Source organism: Rhea americana, unplaced genomic scaffold (genome assembly GCF_003343005.1).
Source record: "Rhea americana isolate MKP2758 unplaced genomic scaffold, rheAme1 scaffold_6, whole genome shotgun sequence".
Lineage (NCBI taxonomy): Eukaryota > Metazoa > Chordata > Aves > Rheiformes > Rheidae > Rhea > Rhea americana.
Genome location: NW_028186756.1, coordinates 2802387 through 2821753, shown reverse-complemented (window position 1 = coordinate 2821753; position 19367 = coordinate 2802387). Strand labels below are relative to the sequence as shown.

At 40.3% G+C, this 19367-nt stretch overlaps 1 protein-coding gene across 1 annotated transcript in view; it reads right to left on the bottom strand.

Moving 5' to 3' along the window:
* The window catches only part of TENM1 (teneurin transmembrane protein 1), a 240114-nt gene that overhangs the window by 38925 nt on the left and 181822 nt on the right, over positions 1 to 19367 (bottom strand). Inside the window, exons 20-21 of the mRNA XM_085319789.1 lie at positions 16111 to 16343; positions 6852 to 7006 (exon numbers count right to left, since the gene is read on the bottom strand). Coding sequence (XP_085175915.1) covers positions 6852 to 7006; positions 16111 to 16343 — 388 coding nt within the window. The remainder of the gene's footprint in view (positions 1 to 6851; positions 7007 to 16110; positions 16344 to 19367) is intronic.

The following is a 19367-nucleotide window of genomic DNA, read 5'->3' as shown; positions in this document are numbered from 1 at the left end:
ACCCACTACCCTTTCAATTAAGCTTGCGAAAGCAACTAGCGTGAAGCCCCAGCTCCACTGAAGTCAGGGGCAATGCAGGCACTGATTTTGCTGGGGCCACGACTCCAGCGCTGGTTAGCTGCTCTGCAGCTGTGGCAAAAATAGCAAGGGAAATAAGTTGCACAGTAAAAAGAACCAGGGAAAAACACAACTTTATATTGGAAAAAAATTGCATCTGTTCTGGGCTCCTTCATACATCAAAAATTAGAAAAAGAGTAAAAATAATCCTTCTTTAAAAAGAAATCTCTGAAAGTTATCCTATAAACAGGGACTACAAAAACCTCAAGGACCTATATATCATCATTTCTTTTTTTTTTTTTTTTTCTGTTCACCGGTTTCAAGAATACATATAACAATTGTGTTTCTGCAAAACACTACAAAAGATGGTTCAGCAATCTGAAATATTTAAGGTGCATTAATTACACATAGGCAGAACAGTGTACCCAAAGCCTCACACATGTAGTGGACTAAGAGTAAATCTACAGCAGGGGAAGTCTTACAGTACTCCGGTACAGTGAAAACAAAGTTGTTGCTTTTTGAGGGCAGGTAGCTGCGATCAGAATATTAAATGCCTAGTGTCAAACCAAAGAGGAAGCCTTTGGGGCTTTCTGCTCTTACAAGAACGCAGCACATACTGCTGGGGGTGTAGGGATGCACCTGAACGGTTAGTGTCTTCTTTCAGCCAGCACCACTAACGAATTAATTGGCTTCATGTAACCCTGCAGTTGCTTTGCGAAAACTACTCTCATGCTAGCTGAGAAGTACTTTGCTCTAGAATCATTTTTGCTTTTACGCTGTTAGTGGCTCCCCTCATTTCTTGCCCCTTCATCAGATCACACGTTTGTCTTTCACATTTTCCTTTACTGCCTCCAAACTACTCTGCTAAAGTTATGTTTATGCTTTGCTTATTCTGCGAGCAAACCTTCACTGCTGCTTTCAAGTGAGGTCACGGTGTCCCGCGAGCCTTTTGTTCTGCTCAACAGGCTTTCAAAATCCCATTTAAGCATATTGTGCCTTCGYAGACACTGCTGGGGAACGCCTGCAGCGCTTGTGACTGCGGGAGCAATGTCAATGTTTGCATTTTTGAGATAAAAACTACACTTTAAATCAATCCACTCATCTTTACTCCTGTTTTCCAGCATTCTGTCTCTCACTTTAGTATTTCAGGTAGGTCATCAGCAGAATTACTGTTTTGCTCTCTCTCCTCTCCTCCACAYTGATCGTTCAAAGCAGGAACATGGCATTCTTGCAAAGGATGGGTCCCTGTCTAGACACTCCCCTTAAAATGCCATTCTAGAAATGTGTCTTTTAATTTGACCTATGCAAGCAAATCGACTACATAAGTAAAATTGTCACATTTTTTATGAGGGAGCAAAACATTCTGCAGTGTCACTGAAGTTTATGCGAAGCAACACAATATAGATGGATCCCTCACGTGGAGAACTGCTGCACAAAGGCTGATGAAGTGCAAACGTCAAGAAAAAGTCTTCAAATCAGACCTTTCATTCTGGAACACAGCAGTGACAGTTATTAACACTATCAATCAGTCAGGAGCTATTGCTCTGGCGCGGAGTCATGCCTCCTGGAATTGACATCAGCACAAGAACAAGGCCATGGTTACGGGCGAACTGAAAGCTCTCGGGATGCATTTGCTGTTGCATTGCAAATGTTTAGTCTGTACATTTGCAGGAACTATGCTCCAGACTGGTTTAAACTCTTCCCAAATACTAACTGCTAACATTTGCACAGCTATAGATGACTTACGGATCACAGTGGTGGAAATTCAGCCCACATATTTCTCCTCAGAGGAAAGATATAGGATGAGATTGCAAGATGGCAGAAATAGTTGCTAATTCTCTCCTCAGTTTTCGCTACAGCAATGGAGGCAGAAGCGAAATGAAGCTTATCGCTCAAGCTGAGCTGGAAAGGTTTTTACTGTCTCACAAAACCTCCCACAACGTCAGTATTACTTCTATGAACACTGGATCTAATGAAGTCTGGCTTCCTAAGGACTTCCGTCTCATGGCTGACTGACTTGGGAGCTTAATAGGGTCCAAACACCAAATGAAGCCTTTTCTGTGAACAGGGCATTTATTAGATCCCGTGTGGAATCTCAGGAGTTTAATAAAAGTAAGCTCATGCTGCAATATTTCCTTTCAAAAGGGCACTTTAGGTCTCCCTCCTCTAACCGGATTAATATTTTTTATAGAACTTTCAGGAATTTAATTACTGTGAAGACTGGAGCTCCTCTGACAAATTTGGTTGGAATTGGCCAAAGATTTCAATTTACTGGCAGGAAAAGAATACTGTCAGACAGACAGGCATACATACTCACACAAGYGATACGCTCTCATTTGCAGCCAGTAACTGGGCTAAAATTTTTCTATTTCTCCTAGGGATGCAGCAAGCACCGAGAGATTGTGTGCACTTGAGAAAACGTGACCTAGAGATGCCTTTGGTATAGAYCAGCATCAAGCATAAATTGATCGGGCAGCGAAGCAGAACAAGAACCCCCTCTTTTCTCCTTCTGTCCCTCTCCATCCCAGTCTCCTACCTCAGCACTGTCGGTTGTGGCAGGCACCTGGGAGGTCCTGCGATCAAGGATGGGACCCAGCATGTTTCTGCTGATGAACAGCCCGTAGTGCAAGTAATTCAAGTATCTCAGTATCTCAGGCCAGGTCCCTGGTTTAGATACCTGCTCACCTCTCCTATCCAAAGGGTACTGGGAAGGTAGGTAATGCAGCAGGTAACTCCCTATGTTCTCTTCAGCTGGGCTTCAATTTGACAGAAGGAAATATTACAACCATAAGATCAATTAGCTCAATCTATGGAGTCTTCAGCTCAGATGCTGCAGCGTAACATTCAGCATGAGTTTATTATTCACGTACTTAATATAAAACAAAAAAGCTTCTACAGAACAGATGAAGAATGGGACCCAGACCTAGAAGACACCAAGAAGCAAGCAGTATGGGCGCTTCTCTGAACAGTTAGGCATTGAAAGACCAGGTACTGTATACTAGTATGGTCAATATTCAAACTCATAGCACAAATGAATATCACAGCTCACTATTTGCTATTCCTGGAAAATGTTTGCCTTTAGAACTCAGCACTTGCTCATGAGCTAGCAGTCAGGGTTGCAGAGACCAGCCGATCACAAAGGAAGTACTGGACAGCAGACCTTAACGTTGGTGTCTGCTAAAATTCTGGCACCAATGGTGAGTGTTGAATGAGTGTGTGCGTAAGGTGTATTCATAAATCAGACTCTGAAGAACCATTTTCTTTGTATTTCCTCCTTTTTAACAAGTTGAAGAACACTTGACTTGCACTGCAGTGAGAAGAAAATGTCACCCAAGTTTTGTACATGCAGGCACAGTACTGAGAACACCAGCACACCATAGAAATACYTCAATGTAATGTCCCTTCTAAATTCAGATTAACATCCTCATGGTGAAGTATGAGAGCAAAATAATTAGTCAGAGCTTGGTGGTTTATTTGCCACAACATATAATCTTCTCAACCCCAGATGTCCTTTTTTCCCCCCTTATGAATGCAGAATACTATCGCATGCTTAAGAATGAGAAGGCAGTGAATACCAAGCACAGAATGATTAATATGAAGTGTTTCTGTCAAACTGATATTGGAATAAATGATTAAACCCTTTCATAATCAACTCATATATTAAAGTGAATGCCTTAAAGTGAAAGCTTGTCATTTATAGTAGTATTTGCAATGGGCAGTTATTCTATGTGTTTACTTCAAGAGTACATTTTTGTATTTCTGTAAATCAAGAAATACTGATTTTGAGCAAGTCATTGATTTTATTGTCAGAGCAAATTTAGCTTTTAGAATTGATTTTATTAACCTATTTCATAAGTTCCTCTAAACATACCATTTGTGAGCAACCCACATTCTCTTGATGTAAATGCTATTTGTGATTTAGCCAAAAAACAATTCAAGTGGAGATGGGTCAAATTCATCTCTCTTTTATCTTTATGCCATTCTGGAATAAATGCAGCAGACTTGCAAGGACAGACATTGCTCTGGACCAAGTTAAAAAAATTGTTTTTTTCTTATAATTTCAGATTAATATGATTGACTTCAATAGGATATGATTACTTCATAATTTTCTGGTAATCAGTAACAGCCCTTKAAAGAAGAATACCAACCAAATTTGATAGAGTTACCTTTCAGAACCTTCATTCTGGACATTAATTTATTTATTTTATTTTATTTTTTTTTTTTCCATGCTATGTGAAAGTACTCAAAATTCTGGATTTTGTGAAAAATTTTACTATGACAATTTGCTTATTCCCCCACCCCAACAAATCTATAAAACTAGAAATGCTTCAAGAAGCTGCAGACTGCCAACAATGTGACTTCACCAATCACTGACAGACAATTATTTAGTAAGACTGAATTAGTTTCAATAAAAAAAAGTAATCTGACTGCTTGCTCACTTTCTAGGAGTCTTTTATATACCATCATTTATTATGGTGTYTAGAATACTTTTTAGTTTAGGATATTTATCTTAAAATTATCCCAATCTATGCAGTAAGAATATAGCTTGCTTTTCCAGAATGCTGAATCATTTGCAAAATTTTACAAAATATGCAGCAAGAAATTCCTGTAGCATGCAAGCATGGTGTTGACTTTATCCATGGAAGAAAATAGTTCCTTTCTGTCTCGGTGAAAAGGTGGTACTGCCCCATCAGAATGCTTATGTCCTGAGAAAAAACGGAGAAGAATTTGCTCTGCAACATACTCTTTCTTATCAATGATTTGGCAGAGGCTCTTTCTCCATGGCACTGCAATTATATTGTAGAGTAAGGCAAACTAGACCTGTTCTTTCTGGCAAGTAGGCAACTCACCAAATAACAGATTTTAGGGGCCAAAAAAAGTTTAAATTTTTTTACTCCTCATTTTAAAAATCATTTTGTTTCCACATTTGCTAACCTGCTTGCCACAATTTATTCACTAAAGTACATTTGCATGTCTTTAAAAAAGAATTGAAAAAAAAAAMCAAAATGAAACATCAAATTTCAGATTACTGGGATATTTTGTTTGGATGTGAAACTTTTTTTTTTCCATTTTACCCTGAAAATGAGCAAAAATTTGCATGCAGACTCACACTTGCACATTATGTGGCCAATGAGGCCATTACGTGCACAGCTCTAGATGCAGATCACCAGGAGAAGGCAGGCAGGGAACTAACATTGCGCCTGGCACCATTCCCTACACTTCAGAGATCTCTAATCCGGTTATGGATGCTGCAGGCGGTTGTTACATGTATCCAAGAAATAAGTAAAATGCACTTCAGGCAGCATTAAATTCCGCGAAGCGACACTCGTGCCAGCTGCAGGGCAGCAGTGGGGATGAGTGGCAGCGCTGGCCGTTTCAGCGGGGTCGTGCACACCCCAAGGGACGCGGGATCCTACGAGATGTGACAAAGCACGAGCCAAGGTGCCTAGAGTAATATAATCTTAAGACAATTAATAGGGTAGCTTAAACTTGAGTTTAACTCAAGAAAGTCAGTCGATCCTGTTCCATTTTACATGGAATACTGAATTTCTACTGGACCAGATCTTTTTTGCATTTGCAAAATTTGACTGCACAGTGACATAGGAAGTGGAACGAGGATACCTTTTTCTATTTTGATTTTAATGGCAATAAATCCCCAACTCCTTTGGTGACTAGCATCAGATTCCATTGATTGCCCCCASGAAATCTGTTACAAACTAGCCACAATATCAATCCCATATTCTCTGTGTATGTGACTACAGGATCACAGTAATCTGCTGCTACCACTCAAATTCTATACAGAAGCTCTTAACATAATAACTCAGTATTTTTTCATTGTGCTTTTTGAAAGATGAAGGCCTCAGGAAGCAGGGAAGGGAAGAAAGTGAAACGTGAAACCAACTGCATCCTGGTTATTAGCTTATATATTCCATAATATATCTTTATGATGTTACTTGAATGTCTCTTTTTTTTTTAAAAAAAATACATCTTTCCCCCATTTTGAAGGTGATTAATTCAAATATTTACTGGCAAATGCAAATCCCTCCTCGTGGTATCTAAGTGTTGTTCACTGATTAGTCAGAAGTATCATTTATGTTTCTTCATGTTCATCTGTTCATCCTTTTTACCAAAAACTATAGAGACAAAAAGTGTTTTTTAGCCCAATTTCTTTTACAYGTGAAATAAGAACTGAAAAGCACTTTGAGAAATACACTGAAATTCAGTAGCTTCTGTACAGCATCACTGTTTTGTTGTCATTTACAGGATTTACAGCCAAGCAATCTCATCACTTCTTTTTTAATTGAAACCAATTCAAATTAACTAAATAATCCTCCAGGATTTAGAACAGAGGCTTAGACGTCAAGAGAACATGTATCTTTTCCATTTAGCGGTTCAAGAAAATCAGTCAGAATGCTGGACCGAAGAAAAGCACTCTAAAACTCTGATCTTTTAAAAGATACATTTCAAATTTGCAAGCAACTTTCTAAAGCAGTTTAGACATACCCTGTGTTCATCTTATAAGCCGCTCTGAACGTTCATATCCAATCTCTCCTGTTTAAACTCAAAAGCATGCTTCTGCATTGATATGCTATACCTTACGATAATCATTAGAATGGAAGATCCATGTGCCAGCACAAATCACTGCTGCTCTTGAAAACATGTCTATAAAATGGGCAGTACGGAATTACCCAATTCATCCAGTATATCCTGATACCTATTTTTTATAGGGGAGCGCAAGTTATTTGTCTCCCTATCGGTAAAACAGTGACAACGCATGAAAAACAGGTGTCTACCTGAGTGATGTCCATTCCAGAGTCACAGCTCAGCGGCTGGGTTGATGTGAGGCCATTCGAACCTATTATTGTTGTGATCACACCATTCTCATCAATTTTCCGAATCATGGTACCGTCAACGAAGTAAATAAATCCATGCTTATCTACGGTGATACCTGGATGAAAGGGAAGGTTAAAAAAAAAAGAAGTTATTACTGACATTATATAGATTGGAAAAGATGACCTTAAAATGCTTATTCTCCTCTTAGATTCTGAAAATCTGATGATTAAAAAAAGTATGAATCAATTTTTTCTATTTCTTATTTGAAGCTTAAACAAATTGTATATGGAAAGATATTATCCAGATACCAGTGTATCTCTGGCTTACCGAGACATAGAGAAGAAACAGGACAAAGCAGCATATGCACTTGTAACATATATTCATGGAACTATGCTCTTCAACAGCTTTGCATCATGGCCATCATCATAGACAGTGGGCAAGGCTAGCTTTTCCAAAAACTTACCTTAGAGTTGATTTTTCTTCATTTTCACTTTCTTAATTCTCATGCAGAGGCAAAATTCTTATACTACTGTATCGTATACATTATCAAAGCACCAGGGCCATGAAAAGCCACAGAGATCCTTGTTGTGCAAGGGGTCATCTACACAGATGGTCTAGTCTCAAGGCATAGCGTACTACTGAACGTCCTGCAGTGTCACGTTCCCCAAAACACACGGCCACATACTGAAACGGGCTAGTCCCCCAGCAACAGAGGCTTCAGGATGCTGCAGCTAGAGCTCACGCGACCCTGTCCCAGCCGGTACCTGCAATAGCTCTAGCACCACTACACTGCACCGCTTTGCAAAGTAAGGACAGACCCTAAAGCAAACTATGAGGGCCAGGCAAGGGGAAGTCCATGTTCTTCTTTACTTCAGTGGGGAAACTGAGGCGCAGAGCCAGGAGAGCACTCGGTGTCTCGCGCCGGCGGTGCTGGCGGAGCCGCCCCACGACGCRTGCCCAGCCCTGCTCTGTCCCAGCCTCACGCTTCCCGCTCCGCTCTCCCGGCGTTCTGGCTTTGTCAGACTTTTCCATATTGCATGAAATGCAAGTACGGTCTTTTTCCCCTGAAATACTGAAAACAGCTAGAAGAGCACTTCTATTCAAGTTGAGTTTTAAAATGCTTTCTATCCAAACCGCTCAATTTCTTGCTTTAAACTACTTCATAATTTTCCTTTTAAAGTTGCATAACTTCGCAATTATAGCAGCTGCTGTGCACAGTCAAGCTCTTTTAATAATGAATTTATGTTCTGCTACACAAAAATGAAAGGCAGAGGACTTGAACAGATGGTTTGGACAGTGGCTTACATGGCTCTTGATTTTTGTTCCCTGCATTTAGCACAACTGAAGGCAGTGTGTGCTCTGAGTTTACAAAACACTTGCTTGCACGCCAGCTCGGAATACCCCACAGAAGTGGCGTGCTCTTCCATAAGCCATTAAAAAACAGAAGAAAAAACCCAATCTCCCCCCACCGYCCCATCACACAGTGCCGAGGTGGAGAGCGTGTCCGAGAAGCGAAGGGGCAGTTTCGATGTTGAGCTGCCGCTCTCGGGAAGGCGCTGCACGCCGTCCGTCCGCCCGGCACACGCAGACGCAGGGTGAATTAGAGTTGCCGGTCCGACGTTCAGCCTGTTCGGAAACTATGGTTAGGTGGGCAGAACGAGCTGCAAAAACTCTGCATGCAAACGGGCTGCAGAACACCTTAAAACCTCAACCGAAGCAAAAAAGAAATGCAGCCTGAATGACCACATCAACAGGTAATTAACGTACTGACTTGAGAGGCTTCTCCAGGCACCCCCTGCCCTTCGCGTGGGGATTTCGGGGTCCTGCCGCCCCYGGCCTGGGCCCTACCGACACCGGAGCAGGGACACCGCGGAGCCCAGAACGTGCAAACGCAGTAGAAAACAGAAAAGCTGCTAGGAAATCGTGGCAGGATTTCTTCTYGGATGAGCGACGGGTTGTGACAAAAGCCTCTCCACTCCCTGCCTCTTACTGCTTTCGCGGGAGTCTCCTAAAGTCTCCTTTTTCTGGAGAAAAGGGCACCCGGGGCCCTGAAGGCGCGCGGAGCAAGGTGGCACCACGTGGACGCTGCTGCGTGCCGCTACGCCGGTCTCTTGGGGGTGCAACCACTCTTCGGCCTCAACCATCAGAGCAGGGCGATCTGTCTGCAGGGAAGCAGGTACAGCAGCGCAGTAACACGCACAGCACCACGTCCTTGGCACCGGTACGAAGAAYGACAAATTCCTGGCGCTTCCTAAGAGGCCGAGCTTCGAGCACCAGTTTATACACGTTCAACACAGAACCACTGCAGCCAGCGCTTACTCCTGCAGAGCTACTTCACTCAGAAAAACCCCCAACCTCCTCTTAGTCTTTAAACCACAATAACAGCAACTCACCTGTTGGAAAAAAAGCACTTAGGCATTTAAATCTCGTTGGCAAATGCCCTATAGATAATGTATCATTGAAAAACAAAAAAAGATCTGTGCTGAAACAGTTCCAATTTACTCACTATTAGATGTTGGACTCATTAATGCTCCTGTCACAACTTGCATGATGCTTCACATAATCTGTTCTACAMGAGCTTATTTTTAATCCTTCCGTGATGTACAGTGTAATACAGAATAGAAGCGCACACAGTGCTTCAGCTGCTCTTAGGAAGTCAGGGAGGAACAAGGCACTTCCTGAGCACCAAGGCAGGCATAAATTGCTCGGAGTGCAAGTACGGATACTGCTCACTCCTTGATGGGAGTGAAAAAGCTCACTTTTCTGTATCTTCTTCTTCTTTTTTTTTTCCTTTGCGCGGAGAGTAAAATGTAGTTTGCCTTAGGGTCTCCCTCTGGTTCTGGTTTCCTACGGGACCACAGCACTGAACTGTATGCCTCGCCGACACRGTCTCCAGGCACAAACGTGGCTTATCACCCACGTGACAGACCTACGCTGCTCGGGTGTCTGAGACTCCCACTYCAACACGGATCTCCGAGAAAGGACTAAGTCCTCCTGTGCGAGGATCTSGTCATGTCCTTTGACTTGAAGGCTGAGCACAATCTGTTTTCCTGAGTAACATGCTTGCCCTGAAGGGCTGCTTTAGTCATGTTTAGTCACTGGAACTGCCTTACATGGGATGAGATTTGGTGGTTGAACGTAAAACAGGAGCTCTTGCTAACTTCCATCTCCAGCGGTTTTACGCTCAGACKTCTCAGAACAGTATTTATAACACTGTTGTTACAGTCGGTTCCATTTTACTTCTGTTAACCAACATCAGAAACGGACTGCTGCTAGAGCATTCATACATTGGCTACTCCCCATCACCRCTAGAAAGGCTTTGCAAAAAAAGTTTTGCTCTTTGCAACTCTTCTGCACAAAACAGTATTTAGTAGACATGCAGGATACACAGGCACAGTAAACWCGGACGGCAGACGGAGTAACCTCCCCTGCAACGTGCTCTGGGGAGTGAGTCTGGGCGAGCTCTGCTGATAGCTCTCCCTTAGTGCACACTCGTACACGAGCACAAATGCAAGGAGCGCTTTGAAAGCAAACTGCTCGCTTCTGTGCCTAGCTACCATAGGGGTAATTTCAAAACAGATGTGAATCTTATGCACCCGACCTTTCCTTTCAGTCTAGAAATCCTGGCCTTGCAATGCTAATGGAGCTAAGCTTATGGCAGATTTGTAATTAAATTAAAAAATATGGATTTAAACGGATAAAAACAGCAAGAGCTATATAACGCGCACTTCTGGAAATTCTACTTTACACTTTTCGTCCAGTTAAAAACTTTGCAAATGAGCATTTTACATTGAAAACTTCTAATCAAACTTCTGAAGAATCTGTACAGGAACATGTAAAACTATTGGTGAAGACTGATAAAAGAGAAAGTGCTACCTTCTGCTGAAGAAAAACTGTATTTAGAAGGAACTTGCTATTCACATAAAACTTTTAATAGGAAGAAGTGAATCAAATTGGTTAATTACCATTTTACGGTTGGTAAAAGGGCAAATTACATGCCATCCATTTCTAAACTTGTAAATGTCTCTGGTGCTTTTAATTAAAGCTGCCATCTAGAAACTACTAAAGCAATTTTATGCAATTAGTTATTTATAGGTTACCATAATACACCACTCCAAATATGATTCAAGTGATTTGCATTCTGTTGCTTTGTGATCTTTGTCATCTTTACCTCATTACTTTCTCAGTACTGGCAGCAAAATGTTCAGCTCTACTTTGTCAGCTGGAACATGACTTCAGTACTCGCACACGAGTGTTGCTCTCTTTGGAAATGCGTAACAGCAGCGCTGGTGAGAACAGCACTATTCTAGGTACCGATTCTGAACGAAAATGCCCCGCTTCCAGTTTGAGAAATGCAATGACTGCAGTCACGCTTACTGCTCACAACGTTTAGCAGAAAAGTAACTTTCTTATGCATTCAGATGAAGTTTGGAGGAAACTTAGGAAAACTCGCTTTGCACAAAGTTTTCATTAACAAAGACTTCTACAAGATTCACAGACTTCTGAATTTGTAACTAACTAACTAAAACCACTGAAGAAAAGATACGGAATGCCCGCTGGTGAATCAAAAACAGAAAGAGCTTTTTTCTTTATTTTATGAAGCTTGCATTATGAAATCAAATGTAATGATATGAGTTTGAAAATCACCTTGGTTTATGTCTCCTTCTTATTTTATATGTTGATACTGAGCATCCCGCTCTCTTCCGCTTTTCTTTTTGGATTGTATGGAAGGCTTCAAAAGCTCTTATGGATTTGTAAAATGGCAGAGATTGCTGAATAAACATTAGTGACTCACTACCTGTGAAAAGGGGGTCCCATCTCCACAGAACGCTCTATTAAGAACCGAGTCTGAACCCTACTGAAGCCAATATGAATCTTTTAGCTGAGCAGAAGCCGGCCTTAGATGGGCTACTGTCATATGACAAATGTAAAGGTTTAATCCGAGCAGTTGTTCTTGCAGCTTTATTTACTTCAGAAAGTAGCGCTGCAGACGGTGAGCAACAAGACTGGTTATTTCAGGATATAAGCTATTGGTGGGGGGTAACATCTTTTCCAAACTGTGATTTTTTTCAAGCATTGCCTTAGTAAAATAATTTGAGGCAAAATGAATAAAAGTAAACTGCAGAATTGATTTTTAATTTAAGCTTTCATTTGTATTGATAGTTCATGGCCAGGATCAGAGTGAAAAAAAGTACTTTGCCACAGCTATGAATAAGGCATCTTTATGCATGGGATTGAGAACTCATTCCAACCTTCTGCATTCCCCTGGTGCTTATCCTGAGGTCATTGCATCCRTAGTGAGGTCACTGCACTGCATTTAAGTAGTCCGCACTCACTGTGCAGTTTTTAATGTCTTCTGAGGCAGTAACTCTCCATACAGCTTGCAAAGACAGTCTGTGCATCTATCTCCCAGTTCAAGAGCCCGGTGTAGACCCAGGAGTCAAAAAGCAGACGCTGCAGTACCTGGGATGCCCAAATCTTTGGATCTAGTGCTTGAACTTCTAAACGCTGCAGGTCACTTTTGAAAATTAGCATTCAGACATAGGAGGGACTTAGTGTTTTACTAAGTGACTTGGTTTGCTGTTCCACAATAGCTGTCCTGAGTGGATGCTCTGAGGCTGTGACAAATACAAGGTAATTCAAATCAGATGTTAATCTAAGTCACTTTTCTTGGCATACTCACTGAGAAATTCTGCAGCTCAGCAAAATGTGGTAACTTGATTGTCTCAGACTCTCACTGCCTCTGTCAATTAAGCTTGGAAAGTCAAAGGCATCTACATGTCTAAAGCCCACTGACTTCAGAAGGGCAGTACCCTTCTCCTCATCCAGGCACTGTCTTTGCAGTGCTAAGCGGAACAACTCCTAGGTATTTCTGTACTTCTAAGTGCTTCTTACTCCTCCAGTACTCAGTGACTTACCTAGAGAAGTCAAGATGCTGTGCCTTAGTGCCTTGTTGTAAGTGTTAATCCAGGCTGTTCAAATGATAGGGGTGGTGACTAGATGTGCCAAAACATTTTTACCAAAAAATTCCCAAACTCACCAAACTGAATCTTACACCTCCAAATTAAAATCTGTTACTTGGTAAATTTCAAGAGATTGGAATCTAGCCAGTGATTAATATCTTGTGTGGTTACTTCTTCATTTTCAATACCTTCTTGTGTAATAAATGTGTTCAGCTTGTCACAGATCTTATTTTATGTCCCCATCTTGTATCATTTCACATTCTGCTTAAGCACTTGGTCATCTATTACATGACTCATTAGTCTGAGTTCTCTACAGAATTAAAGAAAGTTGCAGTAAAAATAATATATTGAAGTTCAAGTTTCAACTACATCAGCCATGCATGTTTAAAAGCATCTTTCAAAGTCAGCTCAAACACATATACAATTGTGCAGGATTAATGTCCACTAAGCCCCTTCCTTCATCTTTAGTCCTACATAGAGAAGTGGGAACAGACTGAAGAAAGCCACCTAGCTTGTGAACTACCAGCAAAATAAAAGTTGGGGAAAGTAGATCAAAAGCAGTAATTGACTAGTAAGACTTTACTATGTTTTACAGTCAGGCACTCATTTCCGTGCCTAGGTGACTAGATAAAGACAGTCAAGTCTAATAAAGATACTGAGAAGTAAAAGTTTACGAAAGCCTTAAGTGATTAAATAATACTGTAGAACTCTACAAAAACTACTTGAATGCCTACTGAAGTAGAATAATATGTGACTTCAAAAAAGTCAACAAAGTACTCGAAGCAACTTTCATTCAGAAAAGTAAATGAAAAAATAGTATGTGAATTTCCACTTATTCCTATACGTGTGAGGAATCTTACCAAACAGAATTAAGTTTCAAATCACTGTTACACAGTAGGTATTTCTTATCAGTTTTACAAATAGATAAATGACTCATACAGATAAGCCTACATTCAAAGGCACAAGTAGCCAAAAGTGAAAATGTAACTTAAGCTGTAACTAACCAAGGTCAGACAGCGGCCAAACTGAATTATTTCCCAAATATTATCTTTCTCCCAAGTAAAATAGGTAAATCTGTTACCTTTTTCATTTATCGCAAAAGAATGAATGATGAGAACAAAATTAAAAAGGTAGATTAAAAAGAAGAGTTAAAGTTTCTCCCTATCAGATTAAAAAACAAGTGCTAATATCTTATCTGGTCATTGAGCAATTCTATCCTCTGCGTTATCAGGGAGATTTTTTTTGTGTTGCAAATATCCGGAAGGAGAGAAATTAGAAATGATTCTCTCTCTTCTTTTTTTTTTTTTTTTTTTTTTTTTNTGTAGTCAGATGCTACATTATGTTTTGTTGCTTTGTGGTCAAGTATGTTTAAATGCGGACAAGATGTTGGTGAGTCTGTGCATGCAACAAAAATTTTATCCACATTTCCTGTCTTCCAGAAAAAAGATTTTGCATACACTGTTTGAATGTAATCTCAGTAGAAATGTGACCTGATATCTTGGGACTTAACAATAATCCTTGTAACAAGCCAAATAAATGATCAAAATAAGCTCCAAATTATATTGAGGTCCACGAAACTTCTAGGTTTTCTTAGAAATAATAAATTTATGGGTACTAGGCAAGCACTTCTGAATGCTTTTGAGGTTATTCAGCTTCTAACAGTTAAGAGGAAGGTAGCATACTTACAAAACACAACTAATCACAACTTATGATAACACACAACTAACTATTCAGTGTGTGATGGTGACTACGTGTTGACGCTGCACCATGCTAGACCCTGTGCAAATATGGAATGGGGCAGTCCATAACTTCCGGAGGTCAAAATCCAAGACCCAAAGCACAACAAATGCAACAGAAACAATTTCAAGGTAAACTGTTACAATTTAGTGCAGGTGCTTAATTCAAAACCATCTGGGAGCTATTATCTGCACCACTGTCCACTTACAATGAATTTTACTAACTTTTACCAGCTGCCCCAGAATTGATGAATTTTATTTTTATTCCTGTTAATTTCTTTGTGACTAGAACTCTCTATTGAAGTAGCCAGCTATGGATGGGTATTTTTAAAGTAGCACATTGCAGATATTCACCAACATACTTCCCCAATAAGAAAATAAAATGGAACAACTAATTGTAGCGTAATTAGATATAATCAATTGTAATCAGCAATAATACATTGATTTTTTCTGCTAAAGGATCTGAAAACCCTTGTTTTCTACTATTTTTAGAATTGATTCATTACATTAATTAGCTGCCTGAAGATTAACATTTATTTGTACCTACCTTGCACTTACCTTCTATCATTAAAGACATGTTAAAGTCACTCTATCTATAATTACAATGTGTCTCTTGCTAAGCCTTAAAACTGGATTATTTGCTTGTCTCAGAAACGTTTCTGCCTGGATATACATTCTAATTTCCTACTGAAATACAGCCTTCCTTTATTAGCTCACGAAAAATAATCAAAACTCTCCCTTAGAGCTAGTCATTAGCAGCAAGCAGTTCGCTACAGGGGGAGCATGCTAAAAGCCCACTTAGAGCTCTGCCGTCAGAGATGCGGAGTACTCTGTGGTCGCAGTGATTTCAGCGGGAGCTGAGGGCGAACAGCTTCATTAGACGATCAGGTCCAGAGACTTTATCATAGTTCTAAAACACATTGCAAGTGAATTAATTGTGGTGCTCTTGGGGATTCGAGACTTCGTTTGCCTTTTGTCTGTGACATACAGGAGGTATTCTGAAAGCAAGGTTGCATCAAAACACTCATTTCACTTGGAGTACGTGAAATGTTGACACTTAGCAAAGTGTATTTAATGGGGAAGGACAAACTATAGGTTTCCAAATAAACTCAATTTTGCTGGCTCTCTAATTTAAGAATAAGCTCCATTAACATTACTGGAGTCACCTGAATGCATTAAGTCTTAAAATGGACTTCCCACCCACATTATTTGCTTCCAAGTTAAATATAATTAAATGCTTCCATCCTGTAATAGAAACGTAATTAAAGCGGAGCTTTGCCACCCAAGGAAAGACAGCATTTCAGAGGATGCTGGCTGTAGCAGCTCACTCCTCCCTTGTAAAGGATTGGCTGTATCAAATACATGAGTGAGCTTTGTAAAGCGATTTACTTCGCGTACAGATTGAAACACACGTCACCTCAGATCCCTTTTTGTATATCCAATCACATCTGAGTTTCTAAGCATGGCAAGGACACGACGGAGGACTGCCACTGCATCCTGTGGGCACGTTCTTCTCCTACCTCTTGGACTGTTGAGCGAGGCCTCGGATGCCTTTCCACCATCACCGCAGTGACTCTGGTCAAATGGCAGGCACTGGTCACCTGTGCCAGCCACCACGTCCACGTTCTTGGCCAGGTCCTTTGTTTCTGTGAGAGATTTTGCTTTGTAGACTTTTCTGGTGTTTGTATCTGACAAGTAAAGGGATTCTGACACTGGGTCAACAGCCAAGTAATACTTATGTGCAGGACTTGTACTAAAACAGAAGAAAACAGCATCAAAGTTAAACAGTTGTTTTTCCTCTTAATCTTCGTTCATAGTGGTACAATGATTGTATTTTCTTACTGATCTGAAAGGCACGACTGTTTAGCTATGTGGAGAGAGAGAAAGAGCATAAGTGAGATTGCCTTTAAATTAGCTCATTTGCGTACCATGGATGAGAAGAAAGGAATGAGGACTAGCTACAAAGCCTGACCAGATTGCCAGCTACACATTAGGGAGCTAGCTGATGCCGAGAGTGCTATTGCCAGAGGTAGTCTGCCATCAGTACCAAGCCAACTGGTATAAAGCTAACTGGAGTGATTTCAGCATAGTTATAACTATTATTTTCCGAAGCAAGATCRTTTTTCCATATCTGTTAAATCCTAGTACTCTTGTCTCCAAGAAACAAATCTGTGACTTACAGTATAGTGAATCACAGACTCTTCTGCAGGGGCACAAATACCTGCTCCTGGTTATTTTTATCTGTTTTTAAACCTTAGGAAATATGAAAGTGTGAAACGTGTTTCCTTAATTCAAGCTACTGTGTTATCAGGAGTAAGGCAGAAGGCCAAGTACTGTCAGTGCAACTAGGCATGAATTAATGCACCATAATTCATACACTGAAGGGCCTTATTGAGGTAATAAAATGTTATTTTAAAAATATTTACATATGTTAATTAAATGGTGAGGGTCATAAATTCTAATCAGGGAACTGGGCTGCATCTTATTAACCAGTAAGACTTTCGGTTTCTTTTTAGTGTAAAGTTAATTTAGGTTCAGGAAGTTGTCTAAGAGCACAGCACATCACACAACCATCCTGGACCTTGAGAGATTGCAGTGGTTCTGATTATAAAATAATCAAAAAATGCAGATGGGCTTAGATCTTTTAGATTATGCAGATTTTTACTGAAATGGTGTGAGATGAGCACAGGCTCCTGCACAGGATTGCTGCCACTGCGACGGTTCTGCTCTCGGGCAGAGCGCTGTATTACACACTGACCTTCCCCTATTCCCTGTAACTTTATGTGGAATTTCCCCACGCAAATGTGCACTGAAGAATAAAGTTAGAATTAGATTAGATTAGAAAGGCTGTGAAAATCACACTTTGCTAAGAAGAAATTTTATAACATTTTTACAGCTAACTAACATGTAAGTGTTGTAACAAAGTTAGGAAAACTCAGTATTGTCAGTTCTGTTTATACAGTGGCTTCGACGATGCTCTGTGTACAGCTCTTCTGCATGCCCAGGTTTTYGTGCCACAACAAATTAGGGAACAAGGAGCCTAGGTAAAGTGTCAGTGGTGAATTGGCCAGGCCTCCAGAACAGATACGTAAAGTCTGAAATGACAAAGACTTTTTTCTACTGACTAGCTTTCAGGTTAATGGAGCCCCCTTACATTTGACACTTTTGCTTGGATGACGGAGATACGAAGCCTCATTAATCATCTACAAGACAGTTCCACCTTACCGTGCAATATTAAAAACCAATTTAAAAGTACTTACCAGTAGCTCTTTTAGTTTAGCAATCAACTCAGTACTCTACATATTGCAAAGAAACCTCTAAGATGATCAGCTGAAATTCTGTATTTCAATTTGCGAGAGACCGTGTCAAAGCTGTGCTATGATAAATGATAAAAGAGTTTGAGCCGGTTTCTCTCAATTCACATTCCCCAAGAGCGACAGAAACTGCTCACCACCTCTGAGGACTGGGCCACAAGCTAAACTAGCTTAATGCTGACCTTCATCATAAACTTTTTATAAAAGACAGAAGTGTAAAACACAAGGAATGAAATATTCCCACAGTGAGGAAACAGATGTCAAACSCAGTGCAAGGATATATAGAGTATGAGAGAGGACCTTGGCAGGATGAAAATGAGTAAGAGGATGAGCTAAAGGCAATTCATCCTGCATTACATATCACCAGTATTACAAAGTTTTGTTTGTTAAGAACTTTAAGAATCATGTTTGCTCTCTGCAGCAGCTTGGAAGAGACTGGCTAACCAAAATAAAATTTTTCAATAAACTACTGTTGCGGGAAAAACTGCAAGGAGAATTCTAGATGTTAAATCAATGCACTCTCAATCACGCAGAAACTAGAGGACCAGGGGTCTTTACAGACCCTCCTCGTAGACACGTCTTCTGTCCTCCTTGTCATGACATCTGTTTTTTTTAGAAAACTCTTCATGTTACCTTTGCTTAAAGCCTTGAATACTAGGAGGTTTAAATTTAAAAAGTACCAGTAAATATGAAACAAAATCAGATACTCCTAATCTTTGCAATCAAATCTAAATCTGGGCCTAGTAAATTATGCCTCTTAAAAGCTGTATCAAGTAGACTAGAACTTACAACGATTCCTTCCAGAAAAAGTTATTGTTATTATAATACACGTTATTACTTTCTTTTAGTTCAGTTTTTGCTCTAACTTCAAAGCCTAGTTTCCGTTTCATTAGTTATCAAACAGCTTTGTTATTTCTTATTAAAATCTCAGTGAAAGTTTAGAAAATGAAACCAGATGAGTTGATTTAAAAAAGTCGAACAGAAGATCAGTGGCCTTCTGTGTCTTTCTTGGTCTTCAAATGCTATCCTTCTTTACACAGCATTTCTTTTTTCCTGAAAAAAGAACACTTTTTCTCTTATTCTTTTGGAGACTAAAGGTCGTATTGAGAGCTTCAACTGGAAGCCTTTTCCTGTTTGCACTGCCAAGAGCCTGACTCCTCTTGCCTCCAAYAACATCCAGCTGTTTCTCCCACATGCTTATCTGAGCTTCCTGGAAATCTGTAGGACACACATAAGCCAGCGCTGACCCAGGCCACCTCTCCGCCTGGCTGTGGCCTTCACCACCTTTACAGAACATACAGTGTACGGTGGGACTGAGGAGCACTTCTCCACAACCTCCACAACTGCATCAGCTGCAAGTGACACCCTCCAGTTTACCACAGATCACTTCACTTCACTTGAACACAATACAGACAGTTTGAGATAGAGTTAATTACTATTGTAATTAATACGTCTGGGGCACT